Source organism: Plecotus auritus (assembly GCF_963455305.1).
Source record: "Plecotus auritus genome assembly, chromosome: 4".
NCBI classification, from domain to species: Eukaryota; Metazoa; Chordata; class Mammalia; order Chiroptera; family Vespertilionidae; genus Plecotus; species Plecotus auritus.
Genome location: NC_137775.1, coordinates 149,102,901 through 149,114,971, shown reverse-complemented (window position 1 = coordinate 149,114,971; position 12,071 = coordinate 149,102,901). Strand labels below are relative to the sequence as shown.

At 37.7% G+C, this 12,071-nt stretch overlaps 1 protein-coding gene across 4 annotated transcripts in view; it reads right to left on the bottom strand.

Moving 5' to 3' along the window:
* Positions 1 to 12,071, bottom strand: part of NAMPT (nicotinamide phosphoribosyltransferase) — a 72,565-nt gene that overhangs the window by 34,857 nt on the left and 25,637 nt on the right. For all 4 annotated transcript variants that reach the window (XM_080663909.1, XM_080663910.1, XM_080663911.1 and 1 more), the window contains 3 exons: positions 9,121 to 9,346; positions 7,306 to 7,425; positions 2,670 to 2,810 (listed from right to left, as the gene is read on the bottom strand). In XM_080663909.1, coding sequence (XP_080520035.1) covers positions 2,670 to 2,810; positions 7,306 to 7,425; positions 9,121 to 9,346 — 487 coding nt within the window. The remainder of the gene's footprint in view (positions 1 to 2,669; positions 2,811 to 7,305; positions 7,426 to 9,120; positions 9,347 to 12,071) is intronic.

The following is a 12,071-nucleotide window of genomic DNA, read 5'->3' as shown; positions in this document are numbered from 1 at the left end:
TATTGTTACTGCCAGAAGCAAAATGATCTAGAGAACCTCAAGAGCAGAATGTTTGTTTCAGGATCAGAAAGGTAGGAGGCAAAACATAAGAAGCAGATGGGTCAATCCCATAACTATCCAAAGAAAGATGGAGGTAGAGGGAGAAACCAAGATGGCGGCATAGGTAAACACCTAAACTGCTGCCTCTCACAACAATATCAAAACTACAACTAAAAGACAAAACAGACACCATCCAGAACCACAGGAAAGCTGGCTGAGTGGAAATTCTACAACTAGAAGGAAAGAGGAAAGCACTTTGAGACTCAGAGGAGCTGCAAAAGACTGAGGTATGGAGACGCGCGCGTGCGCGCGCGTAAAGGACGGGCGGCTGAATGCACAGGCGGCTTAGTGCATGGCTGGCTTTCCCAAGCGGGAGGGAGATGGAAGCTCCCGAATGCGCTGAACTCCAGTCCCGGGTGAGACTCTGGGAACCCAGATTCATTCGGGGGGAATCTGGACTGTCAGGAAAAGAGAAAGCACACTGAGACTCAGGGGAGCTGTGGAAGGCAGAGGTCTGGAGGTGCGCATGCGCGCAGCGAGGACTGACTGCTGAGTGCACGGGCGGCTGAGTGCGTGGCTGGCTTTCTCAAGAGGAGGGAGACGGAAGCTCCCTACTGTGCTGAACTCCAGTTCCGGGCGAGTTTCTGGGAACCAAGACTCATTCGGGGAGAAACTGGACGCAGCGGGCAAAACTCGAGGGCGGCTTTCTCTCAGAGGTGCTTGTAGCGATTACCACGGGACACTGAGACCCAGGGGCCTCAGAGGGCAGGGCTGATGGGAAGCCAAGGCTGTCTGCTCCGCCCTGAGACTCCGCCCCATCCAAGCTGAGCACAGAGGCTTTTGCAATTTTGCAAGTCTTGTCTCATAAGGGTGTCTCCAGCACAGAAGTTCTCCCAGCATAGACACAGCTGATCCTCACAGCCAATTGGCCTGGAGGTCAATTCCTCCCAGTGACACCAACAACAATCAAGACTTAACTACAACAAAGCTGTGCACACAGTCCACAAAGGGGTGCACCAAAAGTGTCCACCTCAGATAACTGGGGGAGGCTGAGCCACTGGGCCCTATAGGACACCTACCACACAAAGCTACTCTACCAACTCAGGGAAGCAGCGAAAATGCAGAGACAAACAGATCACAAATGAAAGAAATGGAGGAAAGCAAACGACTGGATATAATTCAAAACCATGGTTATAAGGTTTTTCAAGAATTTCCTAGAAAAGGCCGATAAATTTAGCGAGACCCTCGAGGATATGAAAAAGGACCAACTAGAAATTAAACATACACTGACTGAAATAAAAAATATCATACAGAGACCTAACAGCAGACTAGAGGACCGCAAGAATCAAGTCAAAGATTTGAAATACAAAGAAGCAAAAAAACACTCAACCGGAAAAGAAAAAAGAAAAAAAGAATCCAAAAACTTGAAGATTGTGTAAGAAGCCTCTGGGACAACCTCAACCATACCAACATCCGAATTATGGGGGTGCCAGAAGAAGAGAGTGAACAAGATACTGAAAACCTATTGGAAGAAATAATGACCGAAAACTTCCCCCACCTGGTGAAAGAAATAGACTTACAAGTCCAGGAAGCACACAGAACCCCAAACAAAAGGAATCCAAAGAGGACCACACCAAGACACATCATAATTAAAATGCCAAGAGCAAAAGACAAAGAGAGAATATTAAAAGCAGCAAGAGAAAAACAGTTAATTACCTACAAGGGAGCACCCATATGATTGTCAGCTGATTTCTCAACAGAAACTATGCAGGCCAGATGGGAGTGGCAAGAAATATTCAAAGTGATGAATAGCAAGAACCTACAACCAAGATTACTCTACCCAGCAAAGCTATCATTCAGAATTGAAGGTCAGATAAAGAGCTTCACAGATAAGAAAAAGCTAAAGGAGTTCATCACCACCAAACCAGTATTATATGAATGCTGAAAGGTATTCTCTAAGAAGAGGAAGAAGAAGAAAAAGGTAAAGATAAAAATTATGAACAAATACATGTCTATCAACAAGTGAATCTAAAAATCAAATGAATAAAAAATCCGATGAACAGGAAAACAAAAAAAGATGGAGGTAAATAAAGCAGGGTACCAAACCAGGTGTTCTTAGGAGAGTATTCTCCATCCTCATCCTTTGACCCACACTCTCAAGAGCTATGAAGCCTAGGGCGATTGTTGTTCAGTTGCCTAGCAGCCTGGGTTTCCCTATTCTAAGGCTACTAGAACATGATTCTGGTGTCACAACTCCAGTGTCATACTCTACCTTCCTAAAACACTGTTTTGATAGTGTTTCCATGCTTGCTTATCGTTCATATACAATGGCTAGGTTAGCTGATGTTCATGTTCCAGATCAAATATGGTCAACTTTTTGATTCAAAGTTATATACAGAAGCAGTGGGAATGACTGACCTGCATTGTCTTTTAATCTCTCATCTTATTTTTTCTGGTCTTGTTATTATCTAATGTCTCTTTCCTTTTTTTTTCAGGCAGAGTTAGTAATACCTGATAATATATTAATACCTCAGGACCATATTATCCTTTGATTATTGCATTCAGTAACTGCATTCTACCTAGATACATAAAGAAGGTACTAACACAGGAGTAAAAGTTAAAGGACATACCCCAAGGCCATTGGTTATAACATAACTACACTTAAAGGAACAATTCAAGAGATCTCTTGTTAATTTTTGTAGCAAAGCTCCACCAGAACCGAAGGCAATATTTTCAATACTCCATTTTTTCTGCTTCATGCCTTCCACAACCTAGAATATTAAAAAATAAAAACAAACAAAAACTAAGTAAACTGGAAAAGAAATGAGGTAATTTTCCATGAGTCATAGTGATGAATAAAGCATCCTAGAGTTGTATTATAACATAGTGAATGATGAGATTAAGAATAGGCTTATACAAAACTCTATCCCATATTTTCTTTTAAAAGCCCCACCTACAGCAAAAAGGACAAACTGAGGGATAAGTGTGGAAGGAAGGGATTTCATTCATAGTCCCTGGATTTGTGTTGTTGTCATCATTGTAACTGTGGTTAGGGTTGGGGAAATGAAGGAAATGAGAGAAAAAAATGGCTTTACATATGTAAGGTTACTTAAGTAAACTTATCTGTCTCCTGTAATTGTTGCCCAGATACCAGTAGGGACTTAGACATTTGCCCTGAATTTCTACACTCTAGGAATGACTAATCACTCCTAATAAAGCTCAATACATGTTATCACATGTCATAATGCATATCATATCTAATGATATGCATTATGACATGTGATAACATATCTATTTTAAATAAATCAACAGATATTGGTGGCAAAACAATATAAAATACAATCTCTTACATATCATTCAGATATTGGCAGAGTCATTTTATTCTGGCTAGAACTACAGTGCTGTAAGCAAAATTATAAATAGACTAGGCATTAACTTTTATCATTGGATCACTTTTGGCAGAATGATGATCTACAAGCCACTAGAGAGACCTGAATGAACATATAGTTCTGGCAGATAAAGTAGTTTTTTCAAGGGACACTTAATTTGAAAGTTATATTAATTTATTAAGCTACATTATTATTGTCATTTATATTTCTTTTTCCTAAGTAGGACTTATTTACCTAGCATGTCTTATTTGTGATAGAAGGTTGCAAGTTCAATTTAATTTCATGAGATGAGTCAAAAGGAAGTATTGGAAAATCTGGTTCCATTTTACTGAAACAGAACTTTCAGAAACGATTAGAAAACCATAAGCAAATTTAATAGTTTTATATAAATCATTAATATAAATTCACCATATTCCCCTCAAATACTAAGAGTCTTGACCTGACATCTATTATTTTCAACTCTAAACGATAAAAATATATAAACTCCAAGGACCTTCAACTTTTAACAATCTCACATTTAAAAAGGCAGATTTTTTTCTTAAATCCCAACCATCTAATTCTACTGCTATATGTCAGGCATCACTATGAAAACATACAAATTTATTTTAAAGTGATTCCTTAGGCTATACATAAACTCAGTCTCATGTCTTTATTATTATATCAGAACCCAACAGTATCCAAAGGTTCTGGATTTAGATTTTTCATTGAAATAACTGTGAACAAAGTATAACTAAAACAAAAATAAAATCCTTATAAAATAATATAAAATTAAGACATGTTCCAAAAGAGTGAATTTCAATATGGGAGAAATGCAAAGAGTAGAAAAGAGATAGATGGAGGGTAAGGTGGTTTAGTTAAAAACACATCACCCTAGCCAGTGAGTAGTGGTTAGAACACTGACCAGAGCACCCAAGGGTCTTGAGATCCATTCCAGGTCAAGGGCATGTACCTGGGTTGCAGGTTCAATCCCTGGCATACGGGAGGCAACCAATCAATGTGTCTCTCTCTCACATTGATGTTTCTGTTTCTCGCTCTCTCCCTACCTCACTCCCCTTCTCTCTAGAAAATCAATGGGAAAAATATTGAGGATTAATAAGAAAAAATAGAGAAAATTGTTTCAGACCTGTCACATGATTTTAGATATGCCTCAGAAGCGTAAGAATGAGGAAATTACAAAGAACAGTAATCACCTAATGTTATATATCCGCATTTCTGGCTCAGTTACTTTAATATATTCTTCCCATATAGCTGCACCAGAAGTTATAATATTTAGACAATTTGGAGTTAAAGTTTAAGTGAATCATTCTGTTAAGAGTACAGGAAATTTCAGAATTAGGAAAAAAAAACAAAACCCACTACTTAAAAATATTTACAAGAAGGAAATCTGACTAGACATAAACTGAGAAAATTTAACTGTTAGACACTACTCTTCATTTCCAATTTTATGCTCATGGTATTTAGATAAAAAAATTAATGTGTTCCTGTCATTAAGATTTATATAAATCTTCTATTTAGTCTCTGGACCAAAGTTATGAGGGTCAAGGGACATTTCCTAGAAAGGACGAGAAAAGGGTTCTAGGGAAAGAACAGTAGGATAGCTACAGTGAAAGAAAAATGTTTCAACTATGTGGGACTTCACTTGCAAAGAAATCATACCAATTTTGAGAATTTGGTATCATTTTAACATCATTAATGAACTACTCCAATAGAAAGGTCTCCATGATAATCAATATGACTGAATAGCTAACTGAGATGCAAACAGAAAGAGAAGACAATCTGTTTTGTCCAACACAAGAGAATTTTGCCTCTCTTTGTAAATAAGCAGATTGATTTTGGTACACACAAACTAGGACATGCTTACATTGTAAACTTCATGGGGAAGACTGATGGTGAATAACAGTATAGAAAGGGAGGCTGATAGTCAATAAAAGAAGCCAATTGTTTGAAATTAAACAGATTTTTTCATTTTGTCAAAATTAGGCATCTAATTTAGTACATATACAATATAAAACCACTAGATGAATTATTCTTTCTGCTTCTAAAAACTTATTTGACCCACCTCCATATGAAGAAAGCAGCTATCACCCTTTAGGTAAATCAACACGACTACATTCGCATTACACAAGCTTCATTCTCTGATCATTTTGTTGAAAGTTTCACCAATGCAAAAGAGTATCTGTCTCAATATCTGACTTCTTGTTCATAATTAAAAAAGGCAAAGAAAGAAAAGCCAATAGCTTCAGTTTTTTAAAGGAAGTTGAAATAAGTTGGATTGAACAAACCAACTTAAAGAGCTCGCCACTGGAATAAGGCAGGGCAGATAGAAGCAGTGGAAGAGCACAGTACAATGGGTTTTCTGAAACTGGCACAGAACCCTGTCCATGTTTCTTCATCTGAAAGGGGAATAAAGAAGGTATCTGCTAAACTGCCTAAAATGTAGGAACTGGGTAACAGTTCTTAACTGATACCCAGATAAGAAACCTTTGATTCAGCTGAGCTAAGGAGACAACAGCAACTACATATGACAGCTGGGATTTCTATAATCCTCCTCACTGCAAACTTTTCTTCTCTTTCTAATGTCCCAACACCAAATGCCTTAGAGGAGTTTGGGGGAGTTTCCACTTTTCTTAGACAAAGCAGTTTGGGAGAGTTGGTGGAAGAAACCTCATTTCTGTTATTCCAAGAAATCTATTTCAAATACCTCCTTTTGGAACACTAAATGCACATGACCATAGAAATACTGTTTTGTTATATTCAGTAGTTCTTACTTTTAAGTGAACCTCTGGAAAACTACTTATAATTTGGGTACTAATCTCACTGTAACTACACACCAAACTCTTTCAAACAGAAAAATCTTTGATAACTTGTGTCAGACAAGTGGATGCCACTGGAGATTGACATACATTAAAATGTCAGTGGCTACAATGGCAGACAGTCCATATTATGAAATTGGTGATATCCTTAACTTTTATGGAGTATATTTTATGAAATTATAGCTCTTTAGGTGCTTGAGAATGAAAGTAGCAAAAGTTTTCATATAATGCACTATGTGGCTAAATCTAACAATAATAGTGATGACAGTTGAGGCTTAATTTAGAAGAGCTAACAAACCATTTTATAATTTTGAAAAAGCACATATTAATACCACTTGAGTTTCACATTGTTAGAGTATGTGAAGCTCCATTCTATTAAAACTGAGACCTATATGAGCAGTGTCAAGACTTTTGTTTTAATACAAGAAACATTCCTTAACTGGCACTTTCTTGTTTCTTAGTGATATTTTTCTTTCTTCTTTTTTGTTAATCCACAACAGAGGATATTTTTTCTATTGCTTTCAGAGAGTGGAAGGGAGAGATGGGGGAAGAGAGGAAGAAACATCCGTGTGAGAGAAACACATGAATTGGTTGCCTCCCACATGTGCCCCAAGCGGAGGCATAGAGTAAACTTGCAACCCAGGTACCTGCCCTTGACCGGGAATAGAACCTGTGACCCACTGGTGCTCGAGGGCCGACACTCTAACCACTGAGAAACACCAGCCAGGGCAGTGATATTTCTTTAGGTTTGTCATCCAGGGTGGCTACTGAGGACTAGGAATATAAATGAGGTTTCATTGTTACTTTTAAGTTAACTGCCATGACATTTTGAATTTAATTAAAAAAGGTCCGCCACTTGTGTCTATAGACACTTACGTAGTACAAATGGTTAAGTTACTATTATTTATAAAATGTAAGCAATTAACAGAAAAGGCATACAGTATATCATTATAAACACTTAAGAAAAGAATCACAATTGTGCTGAAATTATGTGCTGTTATCAAACTAATAAAAAGGAACTTAATTATGATTACCTTATTGGAACACTTAGTATAAACACATACCTCTTGTAAGGTATTAATATCTACTCCATCTCCTTGAATAACTCGAAGATAAGGTGGCAGCAACTTGTAGCCCTTTGAGTTCTCAGTAATAGGAAATTTCTTACCTAAAATATCCAAAACCTGTACAGAAAAATACACAACCCCCCCCAAAAAAAGTGAAAAACAAGTGTAAAAGCTTTCCAAAGTTAAAAAGTGACTTTGCTTTGCTAGACAACCTTGAGAATATAATCAATTTACTTAAAAAATTTTACAGCACTATGCATAAACCTTCTAAAATTTAGTCTCAATTCCTTTTATGTTATACAAATAAAACATATTTTCTATCAAGTCATATCATACAGTAAAGTGGCTCAAACCATAAGATTTTTCCCCTACATCTCTCAAATTATATAGATTCAGGAAAAGAACCCACCCCAAACATCTTAACATTAGGAGCTTAAAACAGTAAATATAATAATAGTTTTAAAAGGTATATAAAACACCATTTATCACGATTACACTTTTGATTTTCATTTATTCTGCTTGTGCCGAATAGTTTTGATTTATTTTTGATAAAACAAATATAAATCTATTTGAATTACGAAGTTCAGAGAAATATGATATGCAGGCAAAGCTGGAAATGAAACTCATATAAACCAGTTTCCCTGAAGTTCCCGTCAGTTAAAGATGACACCCATTTTTTTAAGCCAAATTGATGCGAATCATACCACTCATTCATTAACTGCTAAAAGTTTTATAGCAGCTGAAATACCTAAACACCGATTTAAAATTTCTCAGAAAGCTTGGCCAAAGGTTCAAAAGACCTATCAGACAATTTTTCTCCCCAACAATCATTCCCTTTTCCTAAATAAATTGATTGAAGATTCTAACAATGCATAGATTCCATATTGATGACTTAGGTTATTTTTAAAACTAGGTCTACACATTTTTTTAAAATTAGGTAACAGGTAAAACATGAAACCTGTTAAGTTTGCTAAAACCAAATCTTGTAAATATTTCAGGCTAAGATGACTTTAAGATCGGCCTATTATTAATAGGATAGGAAAAGACTTCCTTGATTCTATATCCCCCTTTCTTAAGGGGTATTTTATCATCTAATTATTAGATGGGAAACTGTGGTAAAGTGAGAAGGTGACAATGGATACTTGGCTTATTTTACACGTTGTGTGACCTTGAGCAAGTTACTTTAACCTCTCTATCTAAATCTGTTTGTCTATAAAAAAGAGAATTTAATATTTATCAGAGTTTTCATAGAGATTAAGAGACACAGCTTAAGTAAAGCATCTAATACAATATTTTTCTAGTAGGATCAAAGAACCTGCTCTTATTTAGTGCTTTTCAAAGAAAGCAAACCAAGTCCTGAACACTAAACATAGACAATACTGCTATGTTGATGATCGAAGTATCTTTAAAAAAACACTACTTGAAAAGTATTTCTAATATTTTTTTACCACCTCAACTTGCACATGTTTCTTTTGCACTAAGAACTTCAAAGGTATAGCAACAAACCATAAACTTGGTAACCAAATCACAGGAATCATTAAAATGGTAATACTATCAATTAATTTTGAGAGTAAGCAGAAAATATTAACGGTACTTAATTGTCTATTTGACAGTATATATAAATAACCCATAACTAAGGGTATCCTTTGTTATTGTGTGACCTTGGGCAAATCTATTACTCTCTCTGGGCTGCAACTCTAAAGTAAGATCTAGGATAGCTCTGAAATGGTATGTGTGTAAATGAAATTTAAAGTAGTGGTGATGCAGCTGGTCGATAGCATTTTAATAATCATGTTATGTATTAAAATTTACCTTTAATACAGTGTCAAGAGGATTTCCAGAATCAGGTCTGATTATTAGTGGTGCCTCTGAACTTCTTGATACTATTAAATGTCTTAGATCTTCACCCCATATTTTCTCACACGCATTATAAATGTCATAACTATCGCTGACCACAGATACAGGCACTGATGAAAACTGTGTTACTATATGTTCAAAAGCATCTTTTTCATGGTCTTTCCCCCAAGCTGTTATGGTACTAGAAAACAAAATGAAAAGACAGATTTACTCAGGCAGACACATTACCTGTTCCTGAATCATATCTCATGATTACTATACTATATTATCAATATTGCAGAAAAAGTGATTTAGTTTAATGAATGCACATCAGAGGATTAATTGAATAGCTCAGCCAAACCACCCCTCGTATAATTTTTTTAAAGACTAAAAGTAATATCACTCCTCTCCAATAATTATTTTAGCTTTCAAGTCATATTGAACTTTTTTGGGGGTATTTAAACTTTATGAACTATAAAGCATTTACTGAATGCACTTTATTTGTTATGCCAAGATGTTAGAAAGAATGGACACACGTTCCCACCATTTGTTAGGCAATGTAAGCATTTGGCTCCCTCCTGTGAATTTTTAAAACCATGTACCAATAATAGTAGGCATACATTTTATCTTTTTCACCTTTCAAATTCTTACACTTAAAGGCAATTACTTAAACTATACTGTAGATACATATAGTCAACTAACTGTTTACCTGTTATTTCAAATGGGTAGTAATTATTATTTATTTCATTTATAGGTTATCCACTAATTAACATATATCCAGGGAATAAGAATTTTAATATTTAGTTTGAGCAAAACATAATTTAGGTGGAAAATAAAAGTGTGAGAGTTTCTATGAGTGACTTTTACAATGTCCTCAATAATGGTTCTTCTTATTAAATAGATTAATATTATATAATTTAAGAACTTGTTGGTTTACTAATATAGGGGTGGGCAAAAGCAGGTTAATAATAACAATAATAAATAATATAATAATTAATAAATAATAATACAAGGATAAACTGTTTTGAGTACTCGCAACTGTAAACCTACTTTTGTCCACTCCTGTATATAATTTTTAAAATTCTTAAAACAGAATGAACTTGAAAATTGCCATTTTCTCATGCCAAGCAATTTTTCTTTCTTCCCTAATTTTCTAGTCTTTGCCTCTACCCCATTTTTGTAAGTAAAATAATGAAAAATAAGACAACTCATTCATCCTATCTAATAAAAGAGTAATATGCAAATTAACCATCACTCTGCTACACCCACCAGCCACGCCCACCAGCCAATCAGGAGCAAATATGCAAATAAACCCAACTAAGATGGCTATGGCCACAGAGAGCAGGAGGGAGGCTTGGGTTTCCCCGGCAATGGAGGAAGCCAAGCTTTCCTCCTGCCCTTGCTGGCCAAGGCCTCCGCTCAAGGCTACAAAGTTTCAATGATAGAAGATACATAAACCCAAACAGAAATGGCAGCAGCCACAGAGCTGGAAAGAGCAGGAGGCTAGGGTTGCCCCCGGCGATGGAGGAAGCCAAGCTTTCTGCACACCCTGGCCGGCCCAGGCCTCGCTTAAGGCTACAAAGTTTCAATTATAGACGATACATAAATCCCAATAGAAATGGCTGTCGCCACGGAGCAAGCAGAAGGCTTGGCTCCACTCCAGGCTACAAAGTTTCAATTGTAGAAGATAAATAAACCCCAGATACCAGGGCCTCTGCTTGGGTCGCCAGGGGGTGTGGCTGGCCTGCAAACCACCACAGGCCCCTCGCCCAGGCCGCCCCACATCCCAAGGGACACCCTTCAGGGCAAACCAGCTGTCCCCCCACCCCCGTGCACTAGGCCTCTATCCTATCTAATGAAAGAGTAATATGCAGATTGACCATCACTCCAACACACAAGATGGCTGCCCCCATGTGGTCAAAGATCCTGCCCCCATGTGGACACAAGATGGCCGCCACAAATGGCCAGCAGGGGAGGACAGTTGTGGGTGATCAGGCCAGCAGGGAAGGGCAGTTGGGAGGGACCAGGCCTGCAGGGGAGGGCAGTTAGGGGAAAACGGGCTGGCAGGGGAGCAGTTAGGCATCAATCAGGCTGGCAGGGGAGTGGTTAGGGCAGGGGTGGGCAAACTTTTTGACTTGAGGGCCACAATGGGTTCTTAAACTGGACCGGAGGGCTGGAACAAAAGCATGGATGGAGTGTTTGTGTGAACTAATATAAATTCAAAGTAAAGGAGCAGAGGGAAGAGCAAGAGAACCGGATAGAACAGCCGGATCCGGCCCGCGGGCCATAGTTTGCCCAAGGCTGGGTTAGGGGGTGATCAGGCTGGCAGGCAGAATTGGTTAGGGGCAATCAGGAAGGCAGGCAGGCGAGCAGTTGGGAGCCAGCAGTCCTGGATTGTGAGAGGGATGTCCCAGATTGGAGAGGGTGCAGGCTGGGCTGAGGGACACCCCCCCCTGCACACAAATTTTGTGCACCGGGCCTCTAATTTACTATAAAACCCCATGTAGGTAAACATTTATCTCAAAACTTTTTGAAGAGTCATACGAATTTAGGTTTGAAATTGTCATTTTATTTTTACTTTTTTTCTAAAAGATTAGAGTAGCCAACTTTTCCCGTGCTGTCAATGGTATGCTGGGGATAGCAGAGTACATACAATCCAGGGTTATAAAGACTTAACTACCCAGAGGAACTACTCTTGTCTGAAATGGAAAGATAGCCTATTTATATAGTGAACACTATTCTAAACTATAGAGGCTACCAGTAGCTATTCCGTTCTCTTAACTCACTCAAGCAACTGCAGGCTATGGGAAAATTAGGACATGATGAAAAAAAGCCCCTTCTTCATATCAAGAATTGCTACTATCCCCTTGATAAGAGAGACAATTAAGAGCAAAGAATACCAGTTCTGGAGAGCTTAGTAACTGAAT